Raw genomic sequence first — 15,667 nt, 5'->3', positions numbered from 1 at the left:
TTTATACACTGCGGTAGAGATGAGTGGCTGTTGTCCATGGTCTGGAATTAACATGTTGGGAGGTGATAAGAGGAAATGATGGAACTGTGGGATTGGACACGACTATAAGAATGCACTAAAGATCCTTAAGAGTTACTTGCTTAATATTAGGAGGTTCTGGTGGTTATTGATCTTTCAACTTGTATCTACAGTATCACAACCTAGTCGCTGGCAAGATCACGAAATATACGTGTCTATTTTTCTATCTCGGAAAGTTGAGGACTGATGATTACCAGGAAACTAAAATGTAGATATCCATTGATATTCTCTTGATATTCTTCCTATTTTAAAACCATCCCATACAACCAGACTAGTAAGAGCCGGTTCAGTAAACCCCAAACGCCACCCTAAACCGCTCAAAAAAAGAATCCCGAAATAATACATACAAAACTACAAAGCCTTAATGCCCTGAAAAACCTTATTCCCCCGGAGCTGCTCATCCGCAGAGACCAGATCGCGCATGATCTGGCGCTTCTCCTCGACGCTCAAGCCCTCCTTGCCCGGGGCCTCGATCTCGGCCTTCCATTTCTTCAGCATCGTCTTGAGCAGCGCACTGCCTTCCTCGATCTCCTCCGCGGAGTACTTGTCGATGGCCATGGCAGATTCTTCCTGTTTTTGGTTCGGGTCAGACGTGCTGGTGAAGTCTTCGAGTTCTTCGGCCTTCTGGCGCGCCATGTTGACGACTTTGTCGGGGAAGCGCACCAGCTCGGCGACGTGGATGCCGAAGGATTGGTCGCAGATGCCCGGTTCGACGCGGTACAGCAGCGTAACTTGGTTGTTGCGCTTTGCTTTCTCCTCTTCCTCGTTGTGGGTGTCGGTGCCGTCGCCAATGAAGGCCACGACGTGCAGGTTCTGGACCGAGCTGGGGTATCGGTCGGCGAGGGCGGTTAGCTCGTGGAAGTGGGTGGCGAAGAGGCCGAAGCAGCGGATCTCGGTGACGATGTGTTCGGAGATGGCCCAGGCCAGGCCGAAGCCGTCGTAGGTGCTCGTGCCGCGGCCCAGCTCGTCGACGATGATGAGGGACTCCGAGGTGGCGGACTTGAGAATGTTGGAGGTCTCGAGCATCTCGGCCATGAAGGTCGAGACGCCCTTGAGCTGCGAGTCGCTGGCGCCAACCCGAGCCAGGATGCAGTCGAAGATGGTCAGTTCGGCCTCGGTGCAGGGCACGAAGCAGCCGGTCTGAGCCATCAACGCGATGACGCCGATCTGCCGGATGTAGGTCGATTTACCGCCCATATTGGGACCGGTGATGATGAGGAAGGAGGACTCGTCGCGGACGAGGGCCACGTCGTTGGTGATGAACGAGATGTCGTCCTGCATCTCCATGCAGGGGTGACGCGCTTCCTTCAGCACCGTGTTGCCCGTGCCTCGCGGGTGCATCTTGGGCCGCACGTAGCCCGTCGGCGCGTGGACGGAGGCATGGGCGAAACTCACGATGACATCCAGATGCGCGAGGACGCCGGCGAGCTGTTCCAGCACGGGGCAGTACGAGGCGGCAACGTTGACCACCTCGTTAACCAGCCCGGTCTGTGTTCGGTTGTAGTTTGACGACAGCTGATCGTGTTCCCGGCGCAGCGTCTGCATGGTCGACGTGGTGAAATACACGCCGTTCTTCTGCGTCGAGCACTCCTGGTACTGGCGCTTGTTGCGGATGCAGCCGGCCTCGTTGCGAGTCAGTCGGAAGCACCAGCCGTGCACGCGGTGGTTTTCCAGGAACAGCTTCTTGTCCATCTCCTGGTCAAGGTCCTTGGACACCGTGCGGTGCTCCACATACATGTCGTGGCGGAGCTTGTCCAGCTTCTTGCGGATCACACGCAGGCTCTCATCGAACTCGGGCTTGATGATGAACTCGTGGTTCTCCAACGCGTTCAGATCGACCGTCGTCTCGACCATCTCCTCCAGCTTGGCCAGACTGTCCGAGTGGCCGCGCAGCTTCGTCGTGTACTCCGTCTCCAGCGGCGTCTGGTACTGCTCGTCCATGACATTGTCCAGCGAGCTGACAAACCCCGGCAGCCGGATGGCCACCTGGTAGACGCGCACCACGTCCTCCAGGTTCGCCTGCTTGCGCTGGAACCGCTTCGCCAGCCGATACAGATCCGGGATCGAACGCAAATGCTCCTCTTGCATCGTCTGCCGCAGCTCCGTGTTCACGACGAACGCCTCGACCAGCTGCTGTCTCTTCTCGATCTCCGCCAGATCCATCAGCGGCTGCTTCAACCACTGCGCCATCAATCGGCCTCCGACGGGCGTCTTGCAATGATTCAGCAGCCCAAACAGACTCATGGACTTGGACCCGTCCCGCGGGCCCGGCATCAGATTCAGCGCCCGCAGCGCCGACGCATCCAGCTTCATGAAATGCGACAGATCATGCTGGTACAGCTGGTACTGGCCGAAGTTCGTCGCATCCGACATCACACCCAGGTACTTGATCAGCGCGGACGCCGACCCCATCGCCAGCTTCAGCTCCGTCTGCGGCAGCGTGCCAGCAGACCTCTCATCACGCAGCAAACGGGTCAAATCCTGCTCGATATCCCTAACCCCAAAGTCCGCCACGGGGCGTTCCGAGATCGCAATCCCACAGCTATCCGCAATCGTCCTGATCTTCCCCAACTCAGCATCCTTCCGCGCCGCATCCACCTGCACCAAACACTCCTTCACCCCCAGCTGAATCACCAACGACTCAAAGTTCGAATAGATATCATTATCCAGGAACTCGCTAACACCAAGCTCACGCACACTCGCATCCGCAAAGCACACACCCACACTGCGCGCCTCGGACGCCTTCGCCGAGATCTTCACGGCGAGGATAATCGGCGCCGAGTCCATGTTATTCAGGCCGCCGCCGACGCTGCCCAGCTCGTCCTCCACGTCCTGGAGGTTGCCGGGACTCGCCTGCTTGATGAGCTTCCAGTGGCCCTTGCCGGTGCCGACCGAGCCCCAGATCTCCACGCGCCGGTTCAGCCGGAAGAGCGCCTCGCGGAGGAAGTTGCGGAACACCGTCACGCTCATCGTCACGGACGGCAGGCCCCCCGTGTCGCTGCGGCCCAGGTTCCGCAGCACCGAGGTCGTCTTGTACACGGTGCGCGCGATGAACTCGGCCTCGGCGCCGTGCGCGGAGTACCAGTCGCCGCGGTCGAAGACGCGGATGGTTTCGTCGGTGGCATCGTGGGAAAGGGAGCGGTAGAAGCGGATGAATCCGACTTCGTCGTCGACCTAGTGGGGCACGTGTGTATTAGTATCAGCGATGACGGAGGCAGGGTCTGGGATGCGTACCCGGAGATCTGGTCGGGAAGACATTGTGCCAGAGATGTGAAGCTGGAAGGGAGTTGCTGGATGCAGCGACAAACTGCTGGCTCTCAAGATGCCCCAGGCACGTCTTGGCGCGGCGAGACGCGACGGGTCACGTGCAGACGCGTCGCGCATTAAGTGGTCGTCCGCCAATCAGACAGAAGTACTGCTCATGGGGAATACAATTTGGACAATGGATTGATTGTGATTAATTCATTGGTCAATGATCTATCTATGCTCGTACAGTTCGCTAGCAGATATGCGCTAATGGTGGTGGTACATGATAACGCCGAACAAATGCAATGCTAAAGGCCGGAAGTATAGCAACTCCACGGATGACATCCAAAACAAAAATCCAAGAACAATTCAAGCTTTGATGGTGACAGGGACCGTTTCTTCCGGTCCGATCTTCAGTTGAGACACTTTGGCCCCGATCTCCTTGGGGTTGACGTCGGAGCATGACTTCAAGACCACCGACTTGATATGATTCACAGTGACGATGTTGACCCATTGACCAGCAATGTCGGGCCGCGACAAGATTTCCAGGCACACCTCCACCTCCTTTTCAGAGATGGGATTCCGCACGGAGTCCTGCACATTCTGCACGATCATCGCCATCTGGAACGGCTTCCTCTGCGCCGCCCCGACCGCCTTCAGACCACTGCCCACGTAGCCCGCCGGTCTCAGCAGGGACAGCACGCCGGCCACCTCTTCGGTCCTCTGCGCCGCTGCGCCGCGCATGATCATCTCCTTCGACGGCGGCGGTGGCAGCTTCGACTGCCGCAGCGCTTTCTCCTTGATGCGATCCAGCAGCCCCATGCGGCGCGAAGTCGTGGCCTGTTGCGTCTTCACGGGGCCCTGTGTCTCCTGCGACTCCATCGTGCGCATTTTCTCCGTCTTCAGCTTAATGACGCCGCCCCTCAAGTCCTGCAACCGCTGCTGACCCTTGCGGAACGTCGTAAACGGCGTCAGCGACTCGTGAATCGTCGAAAGCCCCAACGTCGCCATGAAATCAACCCGGGACTCATCTCCTCCGGCCGCATCCAGGGCATTCTCCCATAGAGACTCCACAGCCTGCTCGAATTGCACCTGCAGCTCATTCTCATTGATGAGGTCCACGCGCCCTTCGCCCTTCGACACCCTCTCCAAACACACCTTGCCGAGTCCGTAATTCGCCAACCGAAACCGTGGCACCGACAGTGTCGCCGTCTGCTGCTCCTTCTGCTGTTGTTGCTGCTGCTGCTGTTCCCAAATCCACACCAAGCGCTGCAAATCCCCCACCACCACCTTCCGCTTCTTCCACAGCCGCTCCACGCTGTGCAGAAATTCTCGCAAGTCCGCGGGAGCGCCGGGGCCACAATGAGCCGCATGCATAGTCAACGCCTTGACGAAGGCCGCATGCAGATGCAACAACTCCGAGACACACGGCGGCCGAACCTCCAGCACCGGCTCGGGAAGCTTGACTGTGTTGTTTCTGCGTACGGAGGCACGTTTCGCAGGGGACCCGGATGCAGAATTTTCCGCGGCGGCTCGCGCAGCACGCACGGGGGTCGTGGACGGTGCAGACGCATAGTGACCGCTTCGCGGCGTCGACGCCTCGCTCAGACGGATGGATTTCGAGCGGGTCAGAGAGGACCCCTTTCCGGGGCTGGTGGTCGCTGAGGTTGGGTCCGATTCCTCTGCCGTGCTTGCCGCCGGGGCTCTGCCGCAGTCCACGTTTTCCAGCTCGTTGAGTTTCCGCTTCTTGGAAGGCGAGACCGGCAGCGTCGCGGCAGATGATTGTTTGCCATCGCTGCTGCCGTCGGAGAGGGTCTTCGGGGCGACGATTCCCGGCTTGGTGGCTCGTGTGAAGGCGTTGATGGCGGCCTGGCCCCGGGGCAGGGAGGCGCGAGTCGAGGCACGCGGCATCGCGGTTTCCGACGGACGGGGATTAAAGTAATGGGGGGGTAAGATAGGTATTATAGAAGGTACATAGGAGGAAATGAGGAAGGTAGGTGTAGGTATGGTTATGATTATGTGTGCGAGAAGAATTAATGCAGGTTGTCTGGGTGAGGGAGAGTGGAGATGTCTGTTAATTAAAGAATTAAAGGGGGACTTCGCGGTGGAGCGCGTCCGAGCGCGTCGCGACGTGTCGGGCCCGATCGGGCTAAATTAGTCTCGCCGTTCAGCTTCCTTTGCTTTCAATAGTAATTCAATTCTGAATCCACTCACTCGGTCAATCTATTTACTCAATAGAAAAATCACAAGTCTTACCCCCAGTCTACACCCCATCTCCTCTTCCAGACTTTATATCCGGGAGATCCGCCATTCCGTCACTACAGCAATGCCTACCCGTGGAATGCCGCATACCAGGCCCCAATCCATTCGAATAAAATTATAATATTTCCAGATCTGTCAGAGCAGCCCTAAACTAATACCAGACATGCATAAACTCGTTAACGGACTAAATAAGTAACACTAATAACACCTCCCTATCCACGGGGAGCCCTGGTCGATCAACTCCCATGATCATCAATCATAACCATCCTCATCTCGACAAGTAGATACTATACTATCCAGCTAGGTAGGTAGTCCACAGACAAACAAGTCTATTTCTTACCCCCAAACCACCCCGACACCGACCCCTTCGCCTCAGCCGCCTTCTCCTCGACCGCGTTGTCGAACTTGTCGACGTTCGTGCGCAGCTTCGACGAGGCGTCTTGTCGGTACTCGTCCAGCTTGTTGATGCCGTCGTGCGCGATCCCCGACGCCTGCGCCTGCGCGTTCTGCGCCTTGTCGACGGCGGCGTTTTTCTGCACCGCATCTGTCAGCTCCCTCATCCCCTAAACACGGTCACGGCATCATCTCATCTGTCGCAGATAGATCTGGCGGGGGTATCATACCGCGTCCTGGAACTGGGCCTGCGCGTCCGCTCCGGTCTTCTCGCCGGCTCGTTCGGCCTGGTTCAAGTTGGGGGTTTGGTTGCGGGCTCGGTCGGCGTCATCTAGGCAAGAGGGGATGTTAATGTTAGCATTGTGTGTGGCGAGTCTCGATTTCTATGACATGGGTCTGTCTGCCATGGCTGCTCGAAATCACAAGACGTACGTTTGATCGCCTCCTTGGCGGCATTCGGATCGCCTCCGGCCCGGTAGAGATAGTAGCCTCCTGCGCCGGCGACGGCGAGAGCGGCATAGACTCCGGTTCTGTTTTTCGACATGTTGTAGGTGTGATGTGTTGGTGACTAGAGTTGGATGTGTGAAGGAGGAGTAGTTGGCAGATGTATTGAATAGGCAGTATTGAATTGATCGTCTGATAGAGGAAGAAAGACTTCCAGCAAGAAGAGACGAGAGCGAGTTAATATAATGAATAGCGAAGGCAGGAAGCGAATGGTTGATGGGGTATGACGTCTTTACTCGACCGGACTGGGTCCAGACTGCCCGGGTGGGAGTCCACTCGACGCGATCACGGCTACGGTCGTTCTCGTTGGCACCTCGGCAGGATCGCCGGTTCTACTCCCACTGAAGTGGACAATGAATCGATTCAATCCTATCGAGCTCGTAGACACAGGAATGTCGACAGAGGTCGTACTCTTACGGCTGACCGGAGATGAAGGATGGCGGCAATGGCTACCATGCACGACGTCACCGCGCAGTCATCGAGTGGTTCCATGGCATTCAAGGTACCGTTGATCCGTGTGGGGTAAACGTCATACCGTTGCAGGCCGACAGTTACAAGTCAATTGCCAAAGAGACTCCCGGGACTCGGATCCATTTACGCTGCGTCAAAACAGCTCAAGCTCTCCTAATAACACATCACGGAACGGAAGACCAGACAGATCCATATATAGATGAACGGAGCTCGATATGAACAGGCCACTGCAAATCAACAATCCGAACGATCAATCGATGCCACACCACGACCAAGGATAGGAAACTCCACGTCCCGAAAACCTCGCGGCGGAGACTCGAGAGTTGGGAGGCCGGGTATCTTGATGCACTATGAACATTATCCCGCAAGACAACATCTCAATGAAACGGAACAGCAAACGCCCAAACATGCAGAACAAAAAGACAACCCGAAGAAAAGAGAGAAAGAGAGAGAAAAACAAGACCTAAGAAAAAAGGAACATGGAACACCCCGAAAAGACTGGCAAGTCACAAAGCCCCCATGAGAGTCACTTATGCATCATTCATCAGTCATCAATTCATAATGATTCTCGCAGCCAGACCGCAAGGTATGTAGCTTCGAGTAACGAGAGGCCGCTCTTCTAAAGAAAAACTCCGTAGCTATATCCAGAGAGAAAAAAACGAAGAAACAAAGAGTGGGAGAGAGAATGGAAAAAGGAGGCCAAGTGACTCAATACTATACAGCACCGGCGGGTCAAACAAACGATGGTGAGAAAGTAGGAACGAGAGGGTGGGATAGATTGGTAGCGCTAGGAAGGCGGGCAACGGAATGAAGGTCCATCTTCCAATCCCATTAGCCTGTTCCGTAGGCAAATTCAGGTCCCCCGTCGTCTAACCCGGCATCTCGAGTTCAAGCAAGTCCAAAAGCTCATGCAAAAAGCTTCGCGGTTCCCTTGTTTTCGCTCGTGGCAACGGCCACCAGAGCTTCAAGCCGTCCCATCCCCGACTCTCTGCCAGAGGAGTGGTGGAACAGGTCGGATCGGGGGTCGGGTTTGCCTTGGTAACCATCGGACTGGGGGGCCTGCAGTACAATTAGTGACCTGAGGGCAGTCATCGGGTCTGCGGGTAGCGGGTGCGTACTGCTTGAGACGTGTCGGATGAGAACGGAGGATGGTGGGCCTCGATGTATCCGCTGTTGTGCACGATGGCCGGATGGTATTCAAGGGACGCAGTCGATGGCGTGTGAACCCCCTCGCTGCTGCTGGAATCCTCGGGTGACGTTCGCGTCGCCTGCGAGGACGTTGTGGCGTTGCTGTAACTGGGGTGGTGCCCCCCGTGGGAACGATACTCTTGCACGTTCTGCTGGTAGGACGATGAAGGGCGAGCCCCCACGCTGTGTAGTTCCGCGATGGTCTGCTGGCTCCAGTGCGATGCGTCCTTCGACGGCTGCGGGGGTTTGTCCCGGATGTGCAAGCCCGTCAGATTCGTGTGCAGAGACATATCCCACGAAACGTGCCCGCGACGATGGCCCGGCCCGGAGATCGGCGGCGCCGGTCGGACTGACGGCTGCGAGTAGTTGAATCCTCCCCCGAAAGTATAGTTCGGGGACGGTTTACCGGGTTGATCGAGCTGCATGGGGCTGGGTCGGCGAACAGGAGGCGTGAGCGGGCGCTGTGAGACAACCTTGTCGAAGCTTTCAATGCCGGGCAACCGCGGCGGTTGATCGCCCCCAGCATGGGATCCGAACGACGGATGGAAAGAATCTGGCGTCTGGTAGCTGCTCAGCCCACTCGTGGCCGGCCGATGAATGGCCGAGTAAGTTGACGGATGCCAAGTTCGCCGGCGCAGATCGGCATCGGCCGCACCGTGTGCCGCTTCGTCCCGAGACATCGGGTAGTTGGAGCTGACCGGGCTGGCATACACGCCACCCGAAGGGGGAGGGTATGCTGCCGTGCTGGCGGGACCGGGATAGCCATGCGGAGGATAGGCGTTGACCGGTTGCGATGCGAACGGGTTGCCTCCCGTCGGCACTGATAGACGGCGGGCGGCCGTTTTACCTTCCCAGAATCCCGAAGCGTGAGATGCCGTGGACATGGGGGACGGTACGTGAGGACTACCGCTGCCACCAGCGGAGAAGATGTGGGACGATGCGTAGGGAGAACCGGTCGCAGCGGGACCGGGGATTCCGCGAACCTGGCCGGGAGGGGTACTGGGGGGATCGGCCATCGTATCCATCGCCAGCCGGGCTCGTCCGTCGTTCGCCATGATGAGGGGCGGAGGTCGACGGCGGAATTCCTGGGGCTGGCTGTATGTCGACGCGGTGGATGTGATGCTCGAGGCGGACAGATTCCTGCTGTGGCCCCGACTGTGCGTTCCCTGGCTACCGGCCGTGCCAGCTCTCGCCCGACCCGGAGGCCGCACGCGATCGGTTCGAATCTGGCGTTGGAAGCGGGTGCCGGTGGCGGCCAACGAGTCGCCCGGGATCTCCTCGTTGACGTGGACCGTCTGAGCATGCTGCCGCAGGTTGTCGAGTCGAGAAAACCGCCTCGAGCAGTGGCACTGGAACGGACGCTCTCCAGTGTGTTTTCGAATGTGTCGGGCCAAGTGTTCACTCCGGGTGAAGCTCAGGTTGCAGGGCGGGTAATCCGTGCAGTAGAACCGTTGGCCCTTCTTCTTCTTGGAGGGGGGAGCATTCCCCTTGTGATCCGATTCAGCGTCCGAGCCTTCACGATCGCCGTCCGAGTCTGCGTGCGACGGGTCTTCGGATGGCGACGGGACGCTGTGGGAATCTGACAGTCGAGAGGTGGGCTCGATGCTATTTACATTGCGAGGGGTGTTCTCGTCCTTCGTGGCGTCGGTCGGCCGAGGGGGGTTTTGCGCATCCGACGGTCGAGGCGTGGTTGGCGTGGTCGCATCCTCCATCATCCGGTCCGGGGGTGACGAGATGGTATTGACCGGTAAGAATGAAGACATTTCTGACGGCGACGCCGATCTGGAATTCCTTCGCCCGGGGTATGTAGATAAGAAGGCCTATGTACTGAATCGATGGCGGGGCAGGTCGAGCGACGCTCGGCACACAACAGCCGATCTATTTCACAGCGAAAGAGGTTGGGGGAAGGTTTAGGAGGTGAGAAAACGCGGTGTCGATCGGACGATGCTGACTACTGGACAGATTTGCGCAACGCCTGTCAGCATAAGGACCATACATTTGGCAGGAAGTAGGCGGCAAGGTAGAATTTTTGTTTCTTGTGTTTTTTCTTTCCCTCGTCCCTGTTTTGGATTTATAGAGACGTTGCCTTGTGTCGGTCATACCTTACAAATAAAAGGAGGGGAGAGGGACTTCAGCAGCCGAGGCCGAATGAAGGGGGTGGTGGGATTATAGGAGGAGGGGAATGGGGGAGGGAGGGGGAGGTGTGGAATGTACCAGGTTTGGAGATGGATGTTCAGCCGAATGCCCGACGAAGATGGCGAAGCAAGGGCAAGGTAGTAGTAGTTGTACACGATAAGCGGTAGAGAACGACCATTAGAGACGAGGAGGCATCTCTTGCGGATGAACCTGGCGAGGAGAAGAGGAGGGAAGACAAGACGGAGGCCTGATGGATGAACGATAGAAAAGGAAGAAATGGAAGAAGAGAGAGAAAAAGCGAGAGAGAGACAAGTTGAGGTGATGAAGTTTTGGAGGGACTCGAAGATCGAGTCGGGCCCTGGGTTGTGGGTATGACAGTGAGCAAGGCCGGGACCCAGCCAAGACTGGAACTAAAATAAACCAGGAGAGAAAAAACAAAAAACAAAAATTAAAAATAAAAGGCAAAAATAATAATCGGCCAGGAATATTCGGAATGGATGGATCATGAACAGGTCCGTTTCTCGGTGATCGATCGGCTGGCAGAAACAGATATAAGATCACGGTGGCCAAAAGCAGGAATCCAATCTGCAATAAATCCAATCCCAACAAGATCGCAGGAAGTAAATTTATCAGTAATAAAAAATCGAAATAAAATAAATCCGGCAGGAAAAAATAATTTGGCGATCAATATAAAACACTGGAGACCAATTTCATGCAACCAAAAAATAAAATCAAATAAGGGCACGCAAATTAAAAACGGAAAAAAAAAAAAAAAAGAAAAGAAAAGAAATGTATGACGTATAGAGGCGGTGGGTGGATATACAGGAACCAGGGCCGACGCAACGGACGGATGAGACGGATCGATAAAGTATCCAGCGATGTGGACAGATCGAGTCAAGGTAGGGAGGGCCGGGAAGGGGAAGAAATGGAAGGCCAAAGGAAGAAGGAAGCCGAGGTGAAGGCTGGAGAGAGAGGAAGAGAGGAAGAGAGGAAGAGAGAGAGAGGGGAAGAAGAAAGACCAGACGGAGAGGTGCGACGGTACAAGTACAGTACGGGGCGAGTCTGGGTAAGCTAAAGCCGAATGGTGACGACGATGCCAACGGAGGGGAACGAGACGAGACAGTCAGACAGTCCGAGAGTGTCAGAGAGGCTTATCGGAAACAACGGCTAGCGGGCCAGCGGCGCAACGAGGGGCAGAAGGAGGGGAAGAGAGGAACCATCAGCTTGGGATAGCTGTTTCAGTGTTTCGATAGAGTGGACGAGTACGGGGAGGGCAAGTACAAGGCCAGGTAGAAGTACAAGTATCTACGGGGGGAGGTGGACGTGGACATGGACCGGACCTGTCCACGTCGTGGAGACGGCCCAAAGTCTAGATATTCTAATTTAACCTCGACAGTTCCCGATCCAAGAGGGCAGCGTGCATCTCGTCGTCACTGTCCGAGGGTTTTTAGGTAAACTTTCCCTAGTCCCAGGTACTGACGACTTGATCCGGACCGACCGCCATGAATCATCGACCGCCGGTGGAGTCATGAATCGCCGATGAACTCATGGACCGTTGTGGGAGAGACGAGAGACGGATCTTTCGGGGTCATGCTCGAGGAGGATAATGGATGATTTTGAGAGTATACTGCCACATACCGGCGTCTTCTAGTAGACCTACTTCCTACTAGGCAAGTATACCAAGTAGGTATACCACGTAAATAGATGTTCAAATACCCCACGGTATTGCCGCCGGTTTCGAAACGGTATCAGGAACCCCCCCGGTCCCGTCGCTGCCTCAGGACATGCCGGGCGTTTCGCCATCCGCCGGACGGATTTATGGATCATGGGCAAGGCATCACGAGATGGATTCCTCGCTGGACCAACCGGTAAGGCTGGCGAAGCGACGGCGAGAGTCTCGATCCAAATCTCGACCTGGCGTTCCATGGTCCATGCTTTTTCTTCGTCCTCTCCCGTCGCGGCGGTGATCTTCTACTAGAGGCACCAGGAACTCTAGCGGATCCTAGCGGGGAAATGGAGAAGTTGAAAAAGAAAAAGAAAAAAGAAAATGGGGGAAACCTCAAAAGAGAAAGAGGACATACCAGGTAGAGCCACAGTTCTGAAGGCAAAGAAAGAAAAAAAAAAAAAAAAAAAAGCGATCGGGTAAGATTTCCCATCGCCGGACCCTTCCCAGTTCCCCCCCTCTCGCTCGTCTCGTCCAATCCATTCCTGATCCAATCTTGTGTGATCCCATCCCCACCCCCAGGATCGAGTTTCATGAATCATTATTCGAGCTCATGGAATCCCTGCTGACAAAAGACTCCGGCAAGACCATGGACACCCGCAGGCTCTGACGTTCACCATTCCGGACCCTGAGGAGGGGGGAAAGGAAAAAAGAAAAAGAAAAAGTCTTATGTGCTGGTAACTTTGGGAGTACCTCAGTAGAAACTCCAATTCCCATTAAATACTCCGGACCAGTCCCAAGTTTTATCCTTCCTTTTTCTCTCGCTCGCTCGTCCTTGCGAGGTTCTCCGAGATCTCTGGTCCGGACGATCGGGAACAGCTGCATGGCAGTGACTTTCCCCGCGGCCATGGTTGAAATGCTGGCGATGATGTATGCCTGTATCTGTATGTAGGTCGATGGGTGGATGATCGTACCTACATTGACTCCCGACTGGGCAGTCCATCCCAGCATTAACACTTACCATTACGCCTGCCATTATTATTCGAGAACAGTCTCTTACAGAGTAGCTACATGAATCCCAGGACCGCGTAAGCCAGGACCTAAGAAAAAAAAAACCCCCCCACGGGATACGAAGCAGTGTGGAGTCACACAAAGGCCTTTCCGAACGCTTCCACCGAACCAAAGTGATAGGCAGCCAAAATCCCCGTGCGATGGAAGTCCTTGAGCACATGCCATGCAGATACATGCAGAGGTACCTTACATTCCCAACAGGGCCTGTATAACCACCCGACCTATAGATCGAACAGATCGAAAGGGGCGAGGATCGAGAAACAATGCATCATACCCGCATTTGACTTTCCAGATGAACGACTGGCATCCTCTCGACCTTAATGGCAGAATAAATACCGGCCATGCATGGAATTCAATCATGGTTTTTAAGAACGCTGGGTTCCTGGTCTGCTGCCAAAGCCTAAACAAAAAAAAATTCCACCCACCTCACACCGCCGCGTTCAGTAACGAAGAATCGCGGTGGAGAAACCAACCTCTTCCTGCCCTAAGGTTCCCTCACGATCTCGAGAGTTTCGTGAAGGTTTCAAAGTCAAACCTAGAATGTATGGACAATTGAATTCTAAATCCCAACTCTATGTCGGAGACTCGGGGGAGACACGATTGCAAACGGCAAAACGGGAATCGGTGGAAAGCTTCACCCCGTTCAATGACATCGGGCTGATGCAGGGAGGTAATGTATGTCTCCGGACGCTGATGGAACAGGCCAGGCCAGGCCAGGGAAAGCGACAGGAGATCTTGAAACGCCGACCTGTTTAACGCCACACCTTGGAGGGATGATGTGCTTCACTCCGGAAACCTGTCGACGGGTTAGAGTCTGGTTGAATCGGGTTTGTTCAGCATGCAGAATTGATCGGAGTCAATTAACTAATAATACCAGTATTCCCCCCGCTGTACCTAGTACCTCCAGTCGAGCTATCTATACCTTCAAGGGAGGTCATACCTAAACCACGGGGTCCTCCGGACTACGGAGCATGACTATGGATACAGAAAATAGCCCATAGCCCTCCCGCAAGCACAGACTCCAGAGCCCAGCCTCTAACCACTAATTAAAAATAAGAAAAATGGCCCGTTCACCCAAGATCACCCAAACCCGACCTGACTCTTAGGTCGGCCTGCCTAGTCTTAGAATAACGCAGACAGTGCATTAGTTCGGCGCTGCAGCTTTCCCTTCCTTCGCCCATTCGCATCCCACTCTCCCATTGGCCCGCCGGGGGATCTGATCGTGGAGGTACCTTACCTGGCTAACCTGCCTATGGAAATTGCTCCTGACAGCCAGACGGGGGCCAAGGGCTGTAGGTCTGACTTTTTGTGTTTCGTGTTTGGTGCGCTTTTGCCCAGTAGGAGGCCGGAGGACGGAGTCGACTATCTGGCGGCGATGGTTGGTTGGTGGTGGCGGTAAAATCCAGGTCCTGAGAGGGGGGGGAAGGGAAGGGGGAGAGGGAGAGGGGCGAGGGGCGATCGACGTGGCCTGTCTCCATCCGAGGCTACCTTTTTTATTTGGTTTTAATTTTTTCTGATTTGAATAATTATTTATTTTAATTTATCTTTATTCTAATTTATTTAATTATCGATTTAACCTTCGCCTTGACCTGACAGAAGAAGAAAATAAGTTGAGGTACGAGATGGCAGTACCTGGACTTCTCCGGATCCCTCGTGGTGATTGTCGATTGTTTGGTCAGATTTGCAAATAACCACCGTCGGATTCAATTATTCATGATCGTATAATCGCAGACTAAGATCGATCAATCAAGACCAAAAGGATCAAACACGGACCCGAACCAGGGTCCAAACTCAAGACATTGACTTGATTAGTTTGCAGCTCCTGTTTGAAAAGAAAGACGGCAGAAAATAAAATAAAATAAAATAAAACCAAGCTGGACAGAGTGAAAGAGGGGACGCCACTCAAAGGAGGGGAAACTGCAAATCAGTTCATATCAGGTTTTGGTTCGGGTGGTGGCTTTCCAGACTAGGGCGCTCTACCTGGATGGCATGTACTCCTCCGCTTCTAGCTTCTCGCCTCGCTTTGACAATCGAAACAGGCACGGCGGAAGGCAGGTGACGGATGTGACGACCCCTCGCTAACGTGGTATACATACGGTCAATAGGATGGCTGCGTGCCTGTCTCCATCTATATTCGTATTAGGTTTGCAAGGGGTGACTGTCATCATCGGAACGGGGCATTGAATAATAGATTAATACCGAAGGTTCCTAGTACTTAGCGACTACCTTACCTAGTTACCACCTGGTGTGCCTCGATGAAAGATCCCCATCACTATCTCTTATCACTTATCACTATCAGGCAATCAATCAATCAGGGCGGGGTAATTCGGTCCCGGCGCTCTGGGGAATGGAGGGGGGGAAAGGGGAGAAGAGGTACAAGCCGGTCGTGTACCTGCTCTAGCACAGTTTCTAGTTCGCGGTACGACGGACGGCGGTATTTTTAGGATGGGCAACGCAATTCCACCATCCGTGCCCATCTATCTATCTGGAACAGCTAGCATGCTACCCTACAAATGGAGTAGCGTCCCAATTGCCCATTTCCTGATTCTATACCCCATTCACCTGTTTGGTCAGCCCTCCCACCCCGTCCAGACCCTCGATCTCCCTCGCGATAAACCCGCCCATCCAGTCCGCCACCCATGGTTAATATATTGC

At 54.8% G+C, this 15,667-nt stretch overlaps 4 protein-coding genes across 4 annotated transcripts; all 4 read right to left on the bottom strand.

Annotated features, from left to right (window-relative positions):
• Positions 1 to 305: 305 nt before the first annotated feature.
• P170DRAFT_379439 (mismatch repair ATPase MSH2) lies at positions 306 to 3,367 on the bottom strand. Its single transcript, XM_024845484.1, has 2 exons — positions 3,313 to 3,367; positions 306 to 3,252 (listed from the first exon to the last, which is right to left on the bottom strand). Exons 1-2 carry the CDS (start codon positions 3,334 to 3,336, stop codon positions 430 to 432), a joined length of 2,847 nt encoding a protein of 948 aa, XP_024708357.1. The 5' UTR covers positions 3,337 to 3,367; the 3' UTR covers positions 306 to 429.
• Positions 3,368 to 3,546: 179 nt separating this feature from the next.
• On the bottom strand, positions 3,547 to 5,364 carry P170DRAFT_434779 (DNA replication factor Cdt1 C-terminal domain-containing protein). Its single transcript, XM_024848796.1, has one exon. The coding sequence runs from the start codon at positions 5,233 to 5,235 to the stop codon at positions 3,694 to 3,696; it is 1,542 nt and encodes a 513-aa protein (XP_024708356.1). The 5' UTR covers positions 5,236 to 5,364; the 3' UTR covers positions 3,547 to 3,693.
• A 551-nt stretch (positions 5,365 to 5,915) lies between these two features.
• P170DRAFT_507764 (uncharacterized protein) lies at positions 5,916 to 6,871 on the bottom strand (the record flags this gene model as incomplete). The annotated part of the gene is made up of 3 exons (XM_024854511.1): positions 6,412 to 6,871; positions 6,210 to 6,310; positions 5,916 to 6,119 (listed from the first exon to the last, which is right to left on the bottom strand). The coding sequence occupies exons 1-3, from the start codon at positions 6,521 to 6,523 to the stop codon at positions 5,916 to 5,918; spliced, it is 417 nt and encodes a 138-aa protein (XP_024708355.1). The 5' UTR covers positions 6,524 to 6,871.
• Positions 6,872 to 7,860: 989 nt separating this feature from the next.
• Positions 7,861 to 9,905, bottom strand: P170DRAFT_349957 (putative C2H2 transcription factor; the record flags this gene model as incomplete). The annotated part of the gene is made up of 2 exons (XM_024843773.1): positions 7,861 to 8,013; positions 8,073 to 9,905. The coding sequence occupies 2 exons, from the start codon at positions 9,903 to 9,905 to the stop codon at positions 7,861 to 7,863; spliced, it is 1,986 nt and encodes a 661-aa protein (XP_024708354.1).
• Between the last annotated feature and the right edge of the window lie 5,762 nt (positions 9,906 to 15,667).

The sequence above is a fragment of the Aspergillus steynii genome, assembly GCF_002849105.1.
Source record: "Aspergillus steynii IBT 23096 chromosome Unknown P170scaffold_2, whole genome shotgun sequence".
In the NCBI taxonomy this organism is placed as follows: Eukaryota; Fungi; Ascomycota; class Eurotiomycetes; order Eurotiales; family Aspergillaceae; genus Aspergillus; species Aspergillus steynii.
This window is presented reverse-complemented; position numbering and strand designations above follow the sequence as displayed.

Coding starts and splice junctions, on each gene's coding strand:
- P170DRAFT_434779 (XM_024848796.1), bottom strand. CDS start 5,235: ATGCCGCGTGCCTCGACTCGCGCCTCCCTGCCCCGGGGCCAGGCCGCC.
- P170DRAFT_379439 (XM_024845484.1), bottom strand. CDS start 3,336: ATGTCTTCCCGACCAGATCTCCGG. Junction 3,253..3,312: donor CTTCCCGACCAGATCTCCGG/GTACGCATCCCA, acceptor GTGCCCCACTAG/GTCGACGACGAAGTCGGATT.